General features: G+C 42.5%; 1 protein-coding gene across 3 annotated transcripts in view; it reads right to left on the minus strand.

The window, feature by feature from the left end:
* Positions 1 to 2,654: 2,654 nt before the first annotated feature.
* Tada2a (transcriptional adaptor 2A) overlaps positions 2,655 to 19,607 on the minus strand; it is a 48,474-nt gene continuing 31,521 nt past the window's right edge. For all 3 annotated transcript variants that reach the window (XM_040749370.1, XM_040749368.1, XM_040749369.1), the window contains 8 exons: positions 15,329 to 15,392; positions 14,692 to 14,735; positions 13,133 to 13,243; positions 11,002 to 11,073; positions 9,427 to 9,559; positions 8,624 to 8,667; positions 5,498 to 5,571; positions 2,655 to 3,507 (listed from right to left, as the gene is read on the minus strand). In XM_040749370.1, coding sequence (XP_040605304.1) covers positions 3,322 to 3,507; positions 5,498 to 5,571; positions 8,624 to 8,667; positions 9,427 to 9,559; positions 11,002 to 11,073; positions 13,133 to 13,243; positions 14,692 to 14,735; positions 15,329 to 15,392 — 728 coding nt within the window. In that variant the 3' untranslated portion in view covers positions 2,655 to 3,321. The remainder of the gene's footprint in view (positions 3,508 to 5,497; positions 5,572 to 8,623; positions 8,668 to 9,426; positions 9,560 to 11,001; positions 11,074 to 13,132; positions 13,244 to 14,691; positions 14,736 to 15,328; positions 15,393 to 19,607) is intronic.

The following is a 19,607-nucleotide window of genomic DNA, read 5'->3' on the forward strand; positions in this document are numbered from 1 at the left end:
CAAGTGCGTCAGACTCAATTGCCTGGCCTTAAAGGAGACAGGACAAGCGAAGGATGGCAAAGCACGGGGTTTTCAAATACAAACCCAGTTGGGTGACCTTCAAGGCTACATCTCTTGGATTTTTTTTTTTGTATTGGGTTTTAAATCTTTTTTTTTTTTTTTTTTTTTGGTTTTTTTCAAGACAGGGTTTCTCTGTATTGTTTTGGAGCCTGTCCTGGAACTCGCATGGTAGACCACCTGCCTCTGCCTCCCGAGTGCTGGGATTAAAGGTGTGCGCCACCACTGCCCGGCAGGTTTTAAAGCTTTTAGGAATCACTGTTTTCTTACCTGTATTTCATTCCTGTTCTCAATAGGGAAAGGGGCCTAGAAACATAATGCCCGAGTAACAAGGAAGTCATCGTGAGGAGGGAATTTTAATGTTTTAATGTCAGATGCAAAACATTCATCTTTCCTGCAAGTATCTATGTCACTGAGTGGGATGCCTGGTCAAGGAAATCAACGGGCAGTTAGTACACTTCCGCTGCAGAACAATTGGTTTTTGTGTATTTTGTGAACATAGTATATTATCTTGAAGGTATTCCCAAAGGCGGCCTTCAAAACAGATGGATGAGCAGACAGTGGATCACAACTATGATCCCAGTATTTGGAAGGCAGAAACAGGGGGCCTGGAGTTTGAGAGAGTAAACTTTTTTTTGCACTGATGAGGGATATGAGAAACCTCTATCATTATAGCTGGCTTTCAGTCAAACCTATGTGGATGCAGAGAACCATGCAATGTTAATGAAATCTCTTGCTGGTACTAGGTAGCCTTGTCTAGGTGTTAAGAATATAGATGGAAATAAAAACAGCCGTATCAAATTCAGCAAGTGCTTTTCTAAAATAAATGCAAAAGGTAAGTGACTCCTCTCAAAGGACTCCCAGACTGGAATGTAGCACTTGCCAGGCAAGAGCATGGCCTGTTCAACTTCCAGATTTTTGGGGAAAAAAGTCACTCGGCATGAGTATGGAAGCACACACCTATAATCCCAGCACCCGATCGATTTAGGCAAAAGGATTACAAGTTGGAGACCAGCCTGAGCTACATAGTAAGACCATGTCTCAAAATGAAAAACAAAACAACCCCCCGCAAAGCAAGGCTAGACCTTTGAGAAATTTCAGAACACTAGGCTTGAAATTTGGCAAAATTAGACTCACCAAAGCAATAGTAACCCTACTTCCTAAAGTCTAGCGATCTGCAATGATAGCTTTCTCTTTCCATTGCTATTTCCCACCATGTCTACTAATCCCCAAGTGCTCTCCAGCGTGCGATTGCTTCCCAGGTTTCAGTCTGTCCTACCATCCTCCAGTTCGGGACGGCCGCAGCTGCCCCTTGTATGCCAGCCAGATCTCTTGGCGGCTCCCCTTACTCCCACTGCTGCCTCCACACCATCCTCCACCCCTCCCTCTGTCTAGAACAGTTTCCCACTTCCATCTGCCATTTCCCCACCGCCTTTCATGTTCATCTCTGCCTCAAAAGCCCTCTTCTCCCAGGAAGCTTTCCTTAATCAAGATTAAAACCCTTCACACAACAAATACTACCAAATATTGAAGTTTCACATGTCCCAAGTTTCAGACCAGTGGTTACCCTTCACGGTAGGATGGAATCTGTTTATAAACAACCAGTATTGGTGGTGATAAAATGAATTTTCAAAGAAGAATGACTACTAAAGGAAATCATTTCCACAAGTTGTCCTTTTTTAATTAAGAATTTTTCAAATATTCTGATTATTTCTCCTCCTCCAACTCCCCCATATTCTGCCCACCTCCCCAATTTCATGTTCTCTTTCAAAAAAAAAGAAAAAGGAAAACAAACAAACTCAGTAAGACAAAAAGTTGTCCTTTTAAAGAGGGGAAGTTACTGGACTACTCTCAGAGCCAGCATTTTTGGCCCAGCAGTGTATTTAGTCAGCGAGTGTTTGCTGCAGCAGCCTGATGACCTGAGTCTGATCCTCAGAACCCATAGTGGAAGGAAAGAACGGACCCCAGAGAGTGGTCCTCTAACTCCACATGCACACATGACACAGCCATCCCACCTGCCCTGACCATATGAATTTAAAAAATGTACTATTTTCTCAATCTCTGGATACCCATTAGCAAGTTACAAGTCTGAGTATGTACTTCCAACAAGGCACATCCTAACCGGGTACTTGAATGTTAAAGGAGTTAAAGAATTAGCTATTGGAGGTGATTTGTGCAGATTCTAAGTTATTCCCACCTGCACCTTTGCTTGCAACAGACATGAGATAACCATGACTGTGAGTTTGGCTTCTTATTTTGCTGCAGGCTTGAGGACCACGTTTCAGATGTGGTGGAGCTACTCATCCCCACAGCCAGTGAGTCTCATATGAAGTGGCTTTCCTTGTGTTTGAAAGCAGCTTTTATTGCAGGCTAGCCTCTCACCACTGAGAGACGAGGGTTCAGGTCTCAACTGAAGTACAGCTGAGCTAGTTGCATCATCTCCATCCTCATGGACCTGGTGTCCTGGGAAACTCAGGGTGACAAGGTGAGACCAGGACACAGGACACACGTGTAAGCAGAGACAGTACAGTATGTTGAGGCGGACTCCAACAACCCAAGTGTGCTTTAGCTACCAGAATATCTGACACACCCACAAATTAAATAGCAAAACATTTTAATCCATTAATTCTAAAAATAACAGAGACATTTTATATCCGGTGCCACCTCCTCAAGAGTCTACTGCAGATCAGACAGCCAGACTGCAAAGTACAAAGCCAGACACGAAAGTTAAAAATGCAGCTTGAGGCAGACCATCATCGGGAGATGTTCCACCTCTTCAGCTCATAAACTAAGATGTCAGCTTAAAAAAAATCCTTGAAAGGAAAGGTTTTCCTGTGCTTTAAAAGCCCTCTTTATTTAAAACCTCTCTGCACGATGGGAAGGCAGAGAGTCAGCGAGCTTCACTCTCGAGTGCAAGGATCTGAGCCGGACTCCTGGGATGAAATGCTGTGGCTTGGCTTGGTTCTATTTTCACCAAAGCCACGATGTGAGGTACTATGGTTCCTGTCTGAGTTACAAGAGGTGCTAGGAAAGAATGCCCACTCATGTTTAATAATAACTAGGTGAGCACACACACTGCATCACTATCCCCACAACAGGAGCTCTTTACAGCAGGGCAGAGCAGAAACTGACGCACGTAGAGTCCCTGCGTCTTTCCTTCTTTTCACAATAAGAATCCAACTCAAACCCAAGTCTCCAGCGTGTGTGCACTGTCCTTTGACCCGCCGCATTCCAAACTCCTGGTTTGCATTGCTAAGCAGAGACTCAGGCTTTGGTGATGTATCCCTCTCGGATGAGGAAGTCATAGATTTTCCGGGTTTTGTTCACGTCTATCTTGATGAGTGCTCTTGCCTGTGCCAGTCTCAAGCCTCCTTGCTTGTTACACTCATTCAACAGAGCGGATTTATATTCTAAATAGGCTCCAGGTACCAACCTCACCACCTGGCAGAGCTGAAAGAGAGACAAATGTAATAAACATTGGCATCTGCCACTCTCAAATTTTAATCCAGAAGATATAACAATCCCAAGAGAAGGGGGGGGGGATGTGGTGGTTCAGTAGGTAAAGGCATTTGCCAAGACTTGAGACAACCCAAGTTTGATCTCTGGGACTCAAATGGGGAAAAGAGAAATCCAACTTCTTCAAATTGTCTTCTGACCTCCACATCATACTGTGACACACACATGCCCTTCCCTTCCCCCACACCCAAAATAAAAGGTATTTTTAAAAAAGTGACATCAACCTCCAACTATTTATGGGAGCTGTCGAGTGGCTGGACCACATTCCACTTCCTCTTTTCTCAGTAAGAAAAAGGCACTTGTGATATCAGCCAGGAGAGCCTTCAGCAAGTGAAGGCTGGCTCAAGGGTCTAGTTCAGGTAGGGAACAAATACACGTCCCTGAGGAGCTGCCAGACTTTGCCCAGGAGCTGAGTGCTAAATGCCTGGGGTTGTCACCCAGCACCATTCTGACAAGGACTAGTCAGGGAAATGACACAGAACACAGCAGGGCATTGAGGGGTGGTGGCATTGCAGGTGCCTGGATTCCTAAGTGTAAATCACATCATTGGTACTGGCAGAAGAGAGTAACTTCTGGTTTTTCATCTCCTACCACGGGGAGGAGGCCATCTTTACTGCTAATGCAGAAAGCACATTCAGTTCAGTTCACCTGCCATTATCAGCAAGGAGCGGTCTGAGCCCCTATCATATGGGTAAGCAGTAAAAAGCTGTTTGGACTTCCAGACTATTCAACACACAACCCGAAGAAACTGATCTGTGACTTTCTTCAATACACACTTATTTCTATCCCAAAAGAAATGTTTATGTTTTCTGATGGATAAAAGACTAACTACAGTACACTTTGGTTTCTTAGTGTCTGACATGCGCAGATGTTATAGACCAACAGACAGGGACAGACACTGGACCTGAAAGGAATAAGATGAGCTCCTCTTTTGTTATACTTTGGGGTCTGTTTGTTTGTTTTTGAGACAGGGTCTCTTGCTTGGAGCCCAGGGTTGCCTCTGGCTCCTGATCCTCTTGCCTCCACCTCCCGAGTATCGGGATTACATGTGAGTACCGCCCAAGAAGACTTTCGTTTGTTTTGAGATAGCCTCTTCACTGTGTGGACTAGGCTGACCTCACAGTCTCCCCCATCTCAGGCTTTCAAGTGCTAAAATTAGAGATCTATACCACACCTGACTAGATGTGTAGATTTAAATGTTAGAAACTGACAAAAGTTACACAGAGACAGCTCAGTGATTACAATGGTAAAGAAGGTTATGGTACTTTTCAAACCAATGTGTTGTAGGTGTATTTGTATGTGCATGTGAGTGCACCTGGGAGGCAGAGGCAAGCAGACCTCTGTTGAGTCTGAGGCAAGCAGCACTACACAGGGATTTAGTTCCAGGTCAGTTAGTGTTACATAGTGAGACCCTGTCTCAAAGGTAAAAAAATAATGTGCAATTATATATGATGTTGAATTATTTTCATTATACTTATCAACATGATATGGAGACAATTACAAAACCATTTTAAGTGATGGTTATATTGCTGAAATAAGTGCAGAACCTCTCAAAGCACCCATTTTATTGGGAAAGTCCTATTTTCATGTAAAAGCAACTTAAGGTCTACAAAAAGTTTCACTTACATAAAGCATTGAGTGGAATGTCTGCCATATAAATGCTCAATAAATGACAGCTACTGCTATTATTTAATTGACACTGTTGCATGAACTTCTCTCTAAGAGGGGAAAGGTAGCTTTGAGATGAAAGGAATTTTCTGGTGCTTACCAAAGTTAGCTCTTAACTCCTAGACTACTCATACAAGAGCTGAGCACATTAGACAAGTACAGTAAGATAGACTTGATGTTATAATGGATTTTAATGACAACTCAATGAATTAATCAACCCCTCTCTCTTTCCTCTAGTTCCCCTCCCTTTTATTACCTCCTTTTCTTTTTCATTGAGCTTCTCTGTACCAGGGAGGCCAGTGAGGTTCAAAGGTGGTGCACTTCGTCTTCCTATAGACACAGATGCAAAAGAACAAGTATTTCACAGAGGTGTAACTGTTCAAGTATAAAACAGAAAGCCTAACCCACTCCCTTAGGCGGGTTTAGCAAGCTCCTTGGTCACTGTAGTGGTTAGATTGAGAACAGCCCCCATAGGCTGATATTTAAATGCTTGGTCCCCAACTGGTGGGACTATTTGGGAAGGATTAGGAGGTGTGGCCTTGACAGAGATGTGTGTGTGTGCGGTGTGTACTTTGAGGTTTCAAAAGCCTCCAGCCATTACCAGTGTGCACTATGCTTATTGACCAGCGATCAAGATGATGGCCCTCAGTTATTCCTGCTGCTATGCCTTTGCTCTGGATCATGGACTCTAACCATAAACCAAATTAAATGCTTTTGTTTACAAGCTGCCTTGGTCCAGGTGTCTGTCTTATAGCAACAGATAAGTAACTAATACAGTCACCCCAACATTCATTTGAAAATAAAAATGACAATCCATGTGCTCCTTGTTCTGTTGAAATACAAATATGATCACACTCATCTTCATATCAATGACCACTCAGCACAGAGGAGGAACCTATCTGATCCTCCCACATGGGAGGCTCTAAACTCTGGAGCCCAGATGTTCATACAGTTTAGGAAGGTTATATTCTACGTGCCTGGACAGCTGACAAATAGAAATAGGAGTCCTGCAGGAGAGAGATTCTTTCTTGTCACTAGTCTCCAGCAGGACAAGGCAAGCATGGTAATTAACCAAGTACTATGTACCTTTAGATCAAAGGCAGAGTCAGGTCACAAAAGCTCTGCTTATTTTTTTTGAAAAGAGTGACGTTTAACTAAAAGATCCACACTGGAATAACAAATCAAATGCTATATTTGTTACATGGCAAAGCAGGGACTAATGTCAACTTCCTACCTGAGAAAAAAGCACAGGCATGAGGCAGCACTGGACTTGCCAGGCCAGACCAGTATATAAAGATTAACGCACAAGAGCTTCTCCCTTAATGGACGATGATGATGATACGTCTATGTGGTGCACCGGCCACAGGTCAGACTACAACTGTGTGGTGCCAATGCCCTCCTTCTGGCCTACTTCTCCAGGCTCTATGGATGGAACACAGGTTGCCAGCCTTGCATAGCAAGCACCTTTACCTGCTGGATCATCCTACTTGCCCCTGGTTTTATTCTGAATAGATGCTTGGAATGAGTGATCAGCTGGTGATGGACAGAGTGGGTTAAGTTTTGTGGGTATAGCCACTGGAATGGGGCAGAAGGAAGAAGGGGGACTACTCAAGTTGTTCTGGAGAACCTGATTCTTGGGGACATCCAAAGTGCTAAGAAATGAAGGCTTAGAAATGGAGATAAGGGGCTGGAGAGATGGTTCAGCAGTTTAGAGCACTGTTTTTCCGGAGGTCCTGGGTTCAATTCCCAGCATCTACAGGGTAGCTCACAACCATCTGTAATGATCTGGTGCCCTCTGCGGGCAAGCAGAGCATTCATGCATAGAATATAAATAAATAAACATTTTAAAAAACGGAGACAAAATCATGAGCTACCTCACACATCTCCCAAGGCTGGGCTACAGCAACCAGGGATGGTGGGCTCCCAATCTTTTACTGCCTGAAGAGTACAGAGTCAGAGCACAGAGAGGAGCCAGGAATCTCAACACTAACACAAAGAGAAAGAAGGCAGGCTAACACCAGCCTAGGAGGAAATGGTGAGCTACACAATCATTTTAATTAGCCAGTATTACGTTTCTGTGTTTAGCAAGAGGGGAGGTTTGAAGTAAGAAGTTTACAAAATGAAACCTCGATTCCACTGTCTTTTTGGCTCCTTAAAAGGCTCTCTTTTCCTCTCAAGTATCAATGATGACTTGAGGGGCTGGAGGCAGTTTAGTGGTTAAAAGCACTTGCTGCTCTTGCAAACAATCCAGGTTCAGCTTCCAGCACTGCAGCTCACAACTATCTGTAACTCTAGTTCAGGGGTTCTGATGCCCTCTTCTGGCTTCTGCACACATGTGATACACACATATAACTCAGGCATACCGACATACAATACATTTTTAAATAAAAAATAATTACTTGAAACAAAGGAAAACAATTATCCAGTAAGTGACTGTATCTGAGCACTATTAGATCCTGAATATAAGGAGACTTTTGTTTTGTCTGAGACAAGGTCTCACTATGTAATCCAGGTTAGACCCAAAATTTCCATCCTCCTGACCCAGCCTCCCCAGTACTGGGATTACAGGTATGTGCCATCATAGCAAGTGTTACTGAGAAAATTTCAATTGTTACAAAGAATGTGAACTGGTAACTGAGTCAGATTAGACCACTATGCTTCTTATGGTGGAATGGTCTGGATGCTCAGATTAGGAGAAATGCTGTCATATGAGGCAGGTGTGAAGAGTGTTCAGGACAATTGACAAAGAACAGCACAATTTGGCTCAGGAACTTCATACTAGTATCTCCCCAAATATTTAGTCATAAACAACAGTCACCAAGAATCATCAGACTACATGGTTTAGTCTTGTTCTATCAATTAATCTCAAAATAGGACATACTCAAAAGAGGTAAGCTCAGAAGCAGAGATTCCTTAAGTCTCTCATTACAAGAAATCTTTGAGTTTCTGGCAAGTGATTTGCTGCTCATGTCAAATACAAAGCTCTTCATGTAGCATCCCCAAAGTACACTGCAACTCTGCCACAGAAACAAGTCCAGTCCTAACTGTAAACACCAGGAATTACAAGAGCATCCTTCTGAGTCCTGCTTGAGACAAGGCCATCCCTGTCTGACTATGAAGTCTGAAAGCTTGTGGGTATCCACAAACCATTTCAACAGCTGATTACCATCACTACGCAGAAGGAGGGGAGCTGTGTTACCATAACCCCTGAGATGTAAATGTCATAGTCCGCACTTGCTCTGGGCAGGGGGATGGTTCAGTGCTAGGGGATGCTCATGCCAGTATATGAGAGGCCCTGGCTTCAATCTCCAGTGCTGAAAAAGGAAAAGACAAAATAAAAACAACCCACAAAACCCCTGCTAATAGCCTGAGAAATCATTACCTGAGTTTGAAGCCGTCAGAACAGAAGGACTCAGCCCAGAATCACTAAGACAAAAAGGAATTTAAACTTAGGTCATATCAAAGAAGGCAATTTCTAAAATTCCCTCATCGAACTGTGAGCATTTATGAGGAAGGTCACCCAAGAAGAGCTATGGCGAGACTGCATGACATTTCACAGGATATCTCACTGTACAGGAAAGAAAATGTATTCCAAAGGAGGCATTGCTAAGGGCTCTTAACAGGTGACATCACCAAAGCCATTTGAAACTTTAACAAAAACTGCACTAGCATCTAAGTGGGGAGACACGAGTGAGAGTAGGGGTGAGACAGGGCTTCAGTGTGTATCCTCCGATGGCCTGCAACTCACGGCAGGACCCCTATCTCCAGAGTACTGCAATTACAGTTGTATACCACCATAACCAGCTTCAGGTTCACTTTTTTTCTTTTAATAAGAACAAAAGGCCAGTCACTTTTTTTTTTTCCTTTTGAAGGGAGGGAGTTCAAGACAGGGTTTCTCTGTGTAGCCTTGGCTTTCCTAGAACTTGCTTTTTAGATTAGGCTAGCCTTGAACTCACAGAGATCCGCCTGCGTCTGCCTCCCAAGTGCTGGGATTAAAGGTGTGCACTACCACTGGCCACCCCAGTGCATTTCTTAAATCTGCCAGTACCACATTGTTCCTAGATGGACTGGTAAGAATCCTTACTACTCTAACACACAGAGTACACACATAGGTGTCCAAAAATACATGTTAAGGCCCAAGTATCCCAGGAGGAGCGCCCTCTGCGGCCCACCCTAACTGCGCACATGTCAGCCTGCCGGCGGAGCCACTGCTGGCACGCACTACTGTCCTGGATGTACTGGAGAACTTCCGAGAGCATGGTACGTTTAAGGCGCTCCTCCTCTCTAGTCTTCTTCAGGTGGTCGTATGTCCTGGCACCTGGAGGGAGAGAAGACACTTGATTTCAAGGATAGCACAACAGAGTCAAAGGGCTTACTTACTAAGTGAGCTCAACCAACATTGGTCACTACAGATTTTCTCAGGAGCCATACTTGGTTCTTGCTCTACTTCTTTCATTTGTGAGTGGATCTGACCCAGGGTTCTGAACATCCTAAGATAGTGCTATTCCACTAAACTATACAATCAGTCACACAGACGTCAGATTACCATACCAGTGGCTCTCACAGATTCTAAAGAGACTCAAAGAGCTGGTAAACAGAGAAGCCAGAACATAGCCATAAGCAATCCAGTCTCTCATTGGCTTGTTTACATAGTGCTGTGTCTCAACACGGGGCCCCGCGTGTGTGGTAAGCAATCTAAAGCTGATGGACACTCCCAGATCTGTGCTGCCTTTCTTTATGACCTGGCTCTTCTGTTAACTAGCTTTTTAATTTCTCTCATTTTTCTTTTTCTTTTTACCCAGGAGATAATTTCTCTGTTTAGCCAGGCTGTCCTGGAACTCACTTTGAAGACCAGGCTGTCCTTGAACTCACAGATAACCACTTGCCTCTGCCTCCCAACTCCTGGGGTTAAAAGCATGAGCCACCACTGCCCGAATGTTAAATCTCTTTGAACCTTGAGTTCTTCGTTAAATAGAAGTGATGATCTCCCTTATGTCTGTCATGATATACAATGACTTGAAGGTGAAATGTATCCCACAGACCTGGTACATATTACTTAAATGATAGATATTTACTTCTATTAATAAAATTATGACCAGCTCCTTAAGTAAACTGGATGCAAGCACCTGAGCTCCAGTAGAAGCCTGGTAAACAAAAATGATCATATGTATAAATAAATTTTAAAAGGCTGAGATTAAGACATGCAACCTACGAATCACACATCCCACCCCACCTTACTCTCATGGCCTAGAACATACTATACAGACCAGGCTGGCTCCAAAGTTAGTGATCTGCCTGCTGCTGCCTCCTCAGTTTTGGGATTAAAAATGTGAGCTACCAAGCTCGGCTAAGACTTTCTTTTTTTTTTCCCCCTCGAGACAGGGTTCTCTGTATTGTTTTGGAAGCTGTCTTGGAACTCACTCTGTAGACCAGGCCTCCAACTCACAGAGATCTGCCTGCCTCAGCCTCCCGAGTTGGGAACAAAGACGTGCGCCACCAATGCCCAGCTTAAGACTTTCTTAAAGAGCCAAAGCAGACTCCCAGTTCTAAAGCAGAGTTTCTTTTTGCTGTGTGCCGTAATTTTTATTTTGTCCTGATAAAATAATGATATTTATAGGAATTGAACAGATGAAACTTTAGTAATGAAGTTTTTAAACTCCTCTGAAAAGATTGTTTTTTTTTTTCAAGACCCCAAAGATTCCCTTTTGTACATGCAAGTCACTAGCACTTTGATACTGTAGGTAGTGGAAGCATACTTACTACAAAAATTGGTAATGCCTGCTGTCCTATATTCTTGGAGCCTCTTGATTTCCCTTCGGAGTTCAAATTCCACTGTTTTCCCAGGAGAACAAAGGAGAAAATTTGGAAAAACAAATCAATGTCAGAGAGTTGTTGGGTACGTTTCAGTGATTCTGTAAAAGGCTAGGTGACTTCATTCTAGGATACTCTTTACTGTGAACATCTCATTAGAAATGCCTCCCAAAGCCAGTGGTGGAGGCTCACACCTGTAATCCCAGCACTTGGGAGGCAGAGACATGTGCATCTCTGTGAGTTTGAGGCCAGCCTGATCTACAGAGTGAGTTCTAGGACAGGCTCCATAGCAATACAGAGAAACCCTGTCTTGAAAAACCAAAAGAAACTGTTTTTAAATACAAGGGTTCCTGTTCCACCTTCTGTGTTAGCACTTCTACTCACACAGCCGAGGTCTGTGATGCAGTTTGCCTCTCGATGAGGCCATGCAGCACAGGAAGGACAAAGCTTTGCTTAAGCCCTGGCTTCTTTTTAGCTTTTTCCTATAGGGACCAAAGAGCACAGCATCTTCCATGAGCCAAATTGCTGCTGAGCAGACAGCTCAGAACGCACTGGATTATTCTATGATAGAACAGTCCAACCTGGGTGCCTTTCAAACATGTAATGAAGGAAAGCCATCCACAGGGTGTAGTTCTCTGTAGTGACACATAAGCCGGGAATGATATAAACTAGGACAGGAAGTAAAGGATAAGTCATTCGATACCAACCACACAGAGAATGACAACTAAACAAGGTGTTTCCTGAGGACAATCAACCTGGCTCAGATAAATACCTATGGTTCTTCCTAAGAAATATTTGCACCATGAGAGCAGTGGTAAAGCACTTTTCTAGAAAATTACAACATGACAAAAAGCTTCCTAGAACTAAACTGAGGAGTCGAATATATAGCTCTTGTGAGGCAGGTATAGAAACAAGATCTCAGTGCAGGTTGCCTCAAAGTCTTAGGCCTTCTTGCTTAACAACTTCCATTTTCTTTATAGTGGAAAATCCAATTATAACTGGGATGAATGCTCTTGGGAACACCAGAGAAAGGCCAGAGGAAGATGGAGGTATTGGTTCCATGAGCCAACAACCCTGTTCCCATGACTGAAACTAGATTTATTTATTTATTTGGTGTTTTTGAGTCAGGGTTTCTCTGTGTAGCTTTGTAGACCAGGCTGGCCTCAAACTCACAGAGATCTGCCTGCCTCTGCCTCCCAAGTGCTGGGACTAAAGGCGTGCGCCACCACTGCCTGGCTTGAAACTAGTTTTAATGTTAAAATATTTATAAGCAAAACCATGATGTTTGGAATTGGCTTCAAAATAACCAGCTTGTGGACAGGAGGGAGGGAGTTCTCCCTCCCCTTCAGATGCAGCTGGACAGGTACTGTGAAGCTGCTCACAAAAACACAGGGATTCATTGTGCTGTTCCCTCTGCTTCTCAATATCCTTGACAAGTCCTGGAAGAAGTAAAAACTGCTCTACATGCTGGCACCTATCTGCAATCCAGTTCTTGGAAGACAAAGGTAGGAGGACTGCAAGTCTTAGTCCAGCTTGAACTACTCAGAAAGTCCTAGGCCAGCGTGGGCTACACATCAAGACCCTGTCTTAAAACAAAGACTTAAAAAAAAAAAAAAAGACACCAAAAAGAAAATAAAAACAGAACAACAACAACAACAACAAAAAATCCCCCAAAACAATGAAGAAAAGCCCCCTGCTAATTTGCAAGTTACTAAGTGTTTTCCTTCTTTGGTATGTAGGGTTGTGTCTGTGTATAGTATACACATGCACACAGAGGCCAGAGACATGGGTGTCTTGTTCTATCATTTTCCACCGTATTCTTTTGAGCAAAGAACTAGGTGTTGGCCAGTAAATCCCAGAAATACCCATTTCCGCCTCCTACAAGCACTACCATGGACAAATCCAGCTTTTCATATAAGTGTTGGGATCTAAACTTAGGTCTTCATGTTTATGCAGCAAGTACTCTTACCCACTGAGCTATTCCCCTGCCCCTTACTTAGCTTTTAAATGTACACACGCATATATGCACGAACACAGAAGCACATGCACACGTACACACAAAGCTCAAAAAAACACCTACATGCATGGCTTTCAATGAACTTGTCATGTTCCACTGGTCCCACAATCCTTGCAAATCGCCTCATTGTTTCATAAAGGTCTTGGACCTCCTTGGGATACCGCCGTTCCATTACTAGAAAAAATGAAACACAACATGTCACAGAGATGTAAGGACTTCTAAGTTTCTGGTATTGTTTTTTTTCCAGTTTTTTAAAAATTTAAATTAAAAACAATCTTATTTTACATACCAATCCCGGCTCCCTCTCCCTCCCGTCCTCCTACTCTGGTATTATTTTCTAAAACAAGATGTAAAATGCAAGGACATTTTCCTAACCTCACATGAGTAACTCACTCATTACAACATGCAAACAGGACAGTTGAGAATGCAAATCACTAATCATAATTATAGCATCACAGCACCTCACAAAGAAATGCTTTTATCATGGAGATCATCTCTGCTACCAAGTACTATTGATGTCCCTGCTCATGTCTTTTAATCTGCATGGGACAAGGCAGTAGACTAGGCACTGCTGTCATAAGGGAAAAGGGAATTAAAGGCAGAACCTATGTTATCAGACACAACTCTGGCCAAAATTTTGGTATGGATTATTGTAGGAAAACAAGGAAAGCAAAGACATAAGAAACCTTCTGGCTGGTGTGGAAGTCTAAGCCTATAATCCCAGTACTTGAGGTACAGGCAGGAGGACCATCACAAGCCTGAGACCAGCCTTTCTCTAGAATACTGACTTCCAAGCCAGCCAGAGCAAATAGCAAATCTTGCCTCAAAAAAAAAAAAAAAAAAAAAAAAACCCAGAACAAAAACAAAGAACACCAGAAAAGGTCAATTAACCTGGAAAAACTATGTGCCTTTCTTATCTGGAATAGCCTGTGTGACAACCTGATTTGTGTAGCACCGTGGAAGGCACTCTTCCAATGTGAGGTATCCCTAACCCCTTAGATTTTTTTTTTTGCTTTAAATATGCACAAGTGTTCTGCCTGCGTGTATGAATGTGCATCATGTGTGTCCACAGGGGTAAAAAGAGGGCATCCCTGGAACTGGAATAATAAATAGATGGTTGTGAGCCACCATGTTGGTGCTGGGACCCAAACTCTGCAAGAGCAGCAAGTGCTCTTAACTGCTGAACCAACTCTGTAGTCCTACAAAATGTTTTTATAACCTGAGACCAAAGTTATGTTCAACACATAATTTCAAAACAAGACTGTCTAGAAAATGATCCATTAATGTTCATGTTGTAATTACTGTAACAATTAATTCTTGGGCAATATTGTTGACTATAAATGAATAGCTCTTCACTATGACCATGGACCAGAGCTGCCTTGAACACTTTTGGTTTCATTTTGTTTTGCTTTGGTTTCTGTACAAGGGATCAACGTCACCAAAAACACGTTAGACACCCCTCTACTACTGAGCTACCCCCAAGTCCTGCGTCAGAATTTTCAAATCTTCCTGGGTAATTCTAGCTAGCATTCAATGTGAATTATTAGCACTCCCACAATGACGTGAAACTACTCAACAGTGTTAGAAAAATTTAGAATAAAGAAAAACCAGGTCATACTCACACCGGAACTTTCTAAGGTTGACTAATCCATGATCTCTTATAATCCTAGAATGAAAAACCATAATAATCTAGGTTAAAAGTAAGTTTCATATTTAATGTCTTCTATATGTTAGTTTTTATCACACATCCTAAATATTATGAAGTAGAATATCAGGGTCCAGAGAAGTCAAGTCTCCACACATTTCTGAATTAGCCTCTAAATGGAGAATCACACACTGTCCTTCTTAAGGCATAGAGGACTCTCACAGATGACTCAGTGACCAGTGGCAAATGATGAAAAAACACGTGTTTGTCAAGATGGTTGAGAAGGAAATCTGTCAACATCATGAGACTAACTTACACAATCTGTAGAAATGATAATTAAGATCAGTCATTTAAGGGAAACTACGAGCCATGAAAGTACACACCGATCACACATTAAGCATTTACAACCATACATTTACACACTTTGAAGCCACCTGAAATATAGATTGACCATGTTTAAATAGAAGATCATTATAAAATGTAAGATTTAACAGTAACTCTCAACAAGCAAGTTCTGCAAGGTCACATGGAAAGCCACAAGTGGAGTGTTCTTAGACAACAAGCACCCAACAGTCCAAAGGTCAGAAAAAACAGGACGGCTTTTCTATACTTACTTTTTTCGTCTTTGCCTCTCTTTTAACCTGGAATGATAGATATCCACCACAGCCATCTTCAGAGCTACAAATACAAACACACATATAAATAATAAATATAAAAATAAAAATCAATACAAACCCCCCCCCTGCCAAACAATTATTCCTAAGGGAGGGTGCTGGCCCAGAGTTTTGCTATATGGGCTGGCTTTGAACTTAAAGTCATCTTCCCTCTTGCCTTTGCCTTCTGAGAGCTGGGATTACAAGCATTTACCATCATGCTTGGCTTATCTGAAACTTAACTATTCCATGGAAAATATCCTAGCACACTAAATTTCTCTATCAGTAAATAACAACTGTTATCATTATTTTGGTAGCACTGGCAACCAAACCAGACCAGACAAGTTCTGTACCACTGAGCTGCACCTCCTCCAGTTCAAAAATGAGTGTTGCTCTAACTGTACAGGATTAAGCTCAAGAGACAATGACAGAGCAGCATTGAGGGACAATGTTGGCGTGTTCCTAGAGTAACATTTTCAGTTGGGTGACAGCAGCTGTTTACAGTGCTGACTTCTGCATTCTGTGATGAAAAGAAGCATTAAGCAGCTTAACCACAGTAAAAGCCATGCCTTACTTGCCTGCTCTTGTCCCAACCCTTTCTAGCTTTAGTCTCAGGGAAGGGCGAGCTCTTTCTTGCTCTTTCTTTCCCTGCCGTGCCATTCCCATCTTCAAAGTCCCTAAGGTTGCTGTTCTGGCCTCTCTTTTCACTCCTCGCCTCACTTCTACAAGCTCTTTGGCTCTCAGGGTTCCAAGTTTCATCAGACTATACTATCTAAAACTCTCACAACTATTTTAAGCATCACATTCTCTTGGATATCCCTGTTTACATAGCTTCCATTGCAATCTTACATATTCTGCCTCTTTCCCATCTTAAAAAAAAAAACTCCTACCTCAGTTAACAGCATTACAGGAAAGCTAGTTGTCTAAGACAGAAACCAACCTGGTACTTCTTTCCCCTCTTCCTACATAGCTAGCTAGAGTCTTATCTAAACATCTAATGTTTGCCCTGCGTATCTCTTTCCAATACCATCACTCAGCTCAGGCATATCGTCCTGATGCCTCCTTACAGTACATTATCAGACTTACTGACTATGGTTCCTGCCTTCTTCAACTCCCTTCCTCCAAATGGTACTGAGAGTATTATTTTACAACATAATTTGATGGTACAGTTCCTATGCTTCCAATTCTTCAGTTACACCTACCTCCCTAACCCCCCTTAACAGGAACTCAAGGTCTACACGGTTTAAACTGCCTTCCACTGTCTTGTTTCCTCTCATTCCCTCATACGCTCTCTGTACCATACTCAGAAAGCACCAGCCCCAGATCACACAGCTGCTAAGAACAGATCAGGGATCTAAATACAGGTGACCTGGGTCTAGAGCTGTAAGAAAAACAATGAAGCTGGGCATGGTGTCTCATGTCTTTAATTCTCTGCACTTGGGACGCAGAGGTAAGTGGATCTCTGAATTTGAGGTCAACCTAGTCCACAGACTGAGTTCCAGAACAGCCAGGCTACAAAGAGAAACCCTGTCTCAGAAAAATAGTAAGACTTCCACGTTCTGACTATTCGTTAGTAGCTTTACTTTCTTTATTACCCCTATCCTAAATTTGGCTTATTAATAGTATATTAATAAAAAATTTAGTCTTTTAAAAAACCCACAGGCAGTTTATACTTAGAAGACCTCTAGGGTTAAAAAATGAAGACTAATTATTAGCAATTCTAGAAGAAACCATGAGTAAGACATAACTTAGCACAACACTGCTTAATAACCACCCTTCTGTTTGGAGTCTGAAAGTACCTTAATGACTTCAGTATGTTCTTAAGAACTTGTTGCCTCCTTAAGCTTTGTATAATATAGTGTGTGTTCATTACTGAATACATTCATGGAAGGAAGAAGTCCCAGCATTGCAAAGCTATCTGCCACATGTCTTTTTAACAACCCAAGTGCCCAATCCAAGTGTCAGGAAATATAATCTTTAAAAATAGACCAGCGCCGGGCGGTGGTGGCGCACGCCTTTAATCCCAGCACTCGGGAGGCAGAGGCAGGCGGATCTCTGTGAGGTCGAGGCCGAGCTGGACCGACAGCCTCCAAAACAATACAGAGAAACTCTGTCTCGTAAAAACAAAAACAAAACAAAAAACAAAAAAAGACCAGCTTTTCTACAATGAATTTGACTATGTATGGAAATATACATTTATCTTCATTCAAAATTAGAGCCCAGAGCCCCTGGAATGCTGACAACGCAAAAGCAATGCAATCTCATCTTTAACCCTAGTACAGAGATCCAAGTTCAAGGTTAGCCTAGGACAGCAATGGGTTATGTCCTATTAGTTTTAAACACTTTATTCACACAAAATCTTATTAAGCACAGCAAGTAAGACCTTATCTGGCCTCCTCAAGGCCCAGCTATATTTCCCAGCAGTAGTTCCTGAAGGTCCCTCCACAGAGACAGTCTGAACCCCACATTTCTACTCAAACCAGACTATATGATAGAAGGCAAAAAGGACCAATGAAGTATCGGATATAATGACTTCTTTTAGTGTATGAAGGCAAATAAAAGTTTCAAACTACATACAATCCTGGTAGGCTGGGGGCAATATAATAAATTTTAGCTGGACATGGTAAAATATATATGCAATCCTTCTAACACTTGGAAGATAGTGACAAAAGTATTAGCATTCCAGTTCAGTCTATGCTATATGAAAACCTGTCTCAATGTCTTAAATATGTATGTATTTAAGGAGATGGATGGGTTTTCAGATCTTTAGGTAACAAACTGGTGGGCCTTCCTTCCTTCCTTTCCCTCCCTCCCTTCCTGGAGACACTCTTATTATGTGGCTCTAGCTGGCCTAGAACTCACCAGGACCTGGTTGCCGTCAAACTCACAGAGATCTGCCTGTTTCTGCCTCCCCAGTGCTGGGATCAAGGCGTGTGCCACCACTGCCTGGCAGCATTACAAACTTTTAAGAATGAAATCTTTCTTGATTTGGGGCTTGTTCCATGTAACAGTTCTGCTACCCCAGGGCAATCCACACCCTGCCTCTGTAAACAGAGGGTTGGCAGGTAGGCTGTGGAAGAGAAGGGGATCTGAAAGGAAGTGTCTCTGACATGTGGCATGAACACATACAAAGTTTATAATGAAGTTTCTTACTAAAATGGAAGGACTGAGAAGTAACAATTCCAAACGGAAGGAACAAAAGTAAGAGTAGCATAAATACTTGGAGAACTCACGTTTATGTTCTGTGTGCTTCACTTCAGTATCTATGCATTTAGTATCTTGGAGATCAGTGCAAATTAGAGATACTGTTTTTGTTTTGTTTTTCGAGACAGGGTTTTTCTGTGCAGCTTTGGAGGCTGTCCTAGAACTGACTCTGTAGAACAGGCTGGCCTCAAACTCACAGAGATCTGCCTGCTTCTGTGTCTTGAGTGCTGGGACTAAAGGCATGTGCCACCGCTACCACCTAGCACGAATTAGGAATACTTTTGATAAAAATATTTCTGTAATTTTGTAAAACACTAACTTTACCATGTTGTTTCCCAAGACTTGTGTAGGAATGACTAAATTAAAACAGAAAAAGCCTTGAGACTGTACTACAAAAATAATCTATAAATAAATATTGCTAACAACTGGGTCTACTGCTTGATCATGCCACTGGCTCCATGCAACAAGGAAAGAAAAGAAATAGCAGCAATGGGAGGAGAACTGCAATTCTCCCAGAGAAAAATTAGTATTTGAAACTACCCCCTTTCCTTATAAAGCACACTCAACAACGCAGATTGCAAGATCTTAACAGCAGGAACTACCCAGGGAGGCACAGAGCAGGCACAGTGAAACAGTGTCACTAACTCACATTCCACTCCAAGCAACTTGGAGCTCCAAGTACGAGTTGTCAGAAAAACCAGTCAGAGACCACTAAATAGAACCACCTAGAATGTACCCACTGACACCAGGCCCTGAAATCTCAGCTTGCGGGGAAGAATAGTCGCCCTGTGATTACACTAGGGACTGATAGTTTCCAAATGGCTGGCCTTAAAATATTTCAAGAAGTGGGCAGAAGACAGAGGCAGCTCCTTCCCACTGCAATGTATTTCTAACATTGTTCAAAATAGCTAGCAACATGTTTCTGTTTTCTTGACAGAAGGCACTTACTGCTTGCTTGGCAAGAAAATCAGTGGAGAGGACTGAACTGCAGAGAGGCCACCAGAATCCTCACTGCAAGGGCACAAACACAGTCAGA

This window comes from Mesocricetus auratus, unplaced genomic scaffold (genome assembly GCF_017639785.1).
Source record: "Mesocricetus auratus isolate SY011 unplaced genomic scaffold, BCM_Maur_2.0 Super-Scaffold_100007, whole genome shotgun sequence".
NCBI classification, from domain to species: Eukaryota; Metazoa; Chordata; class Mammalia; order Rodentia; family Cricetidae; genus Mesocricetus; species Mesocricetus auratus.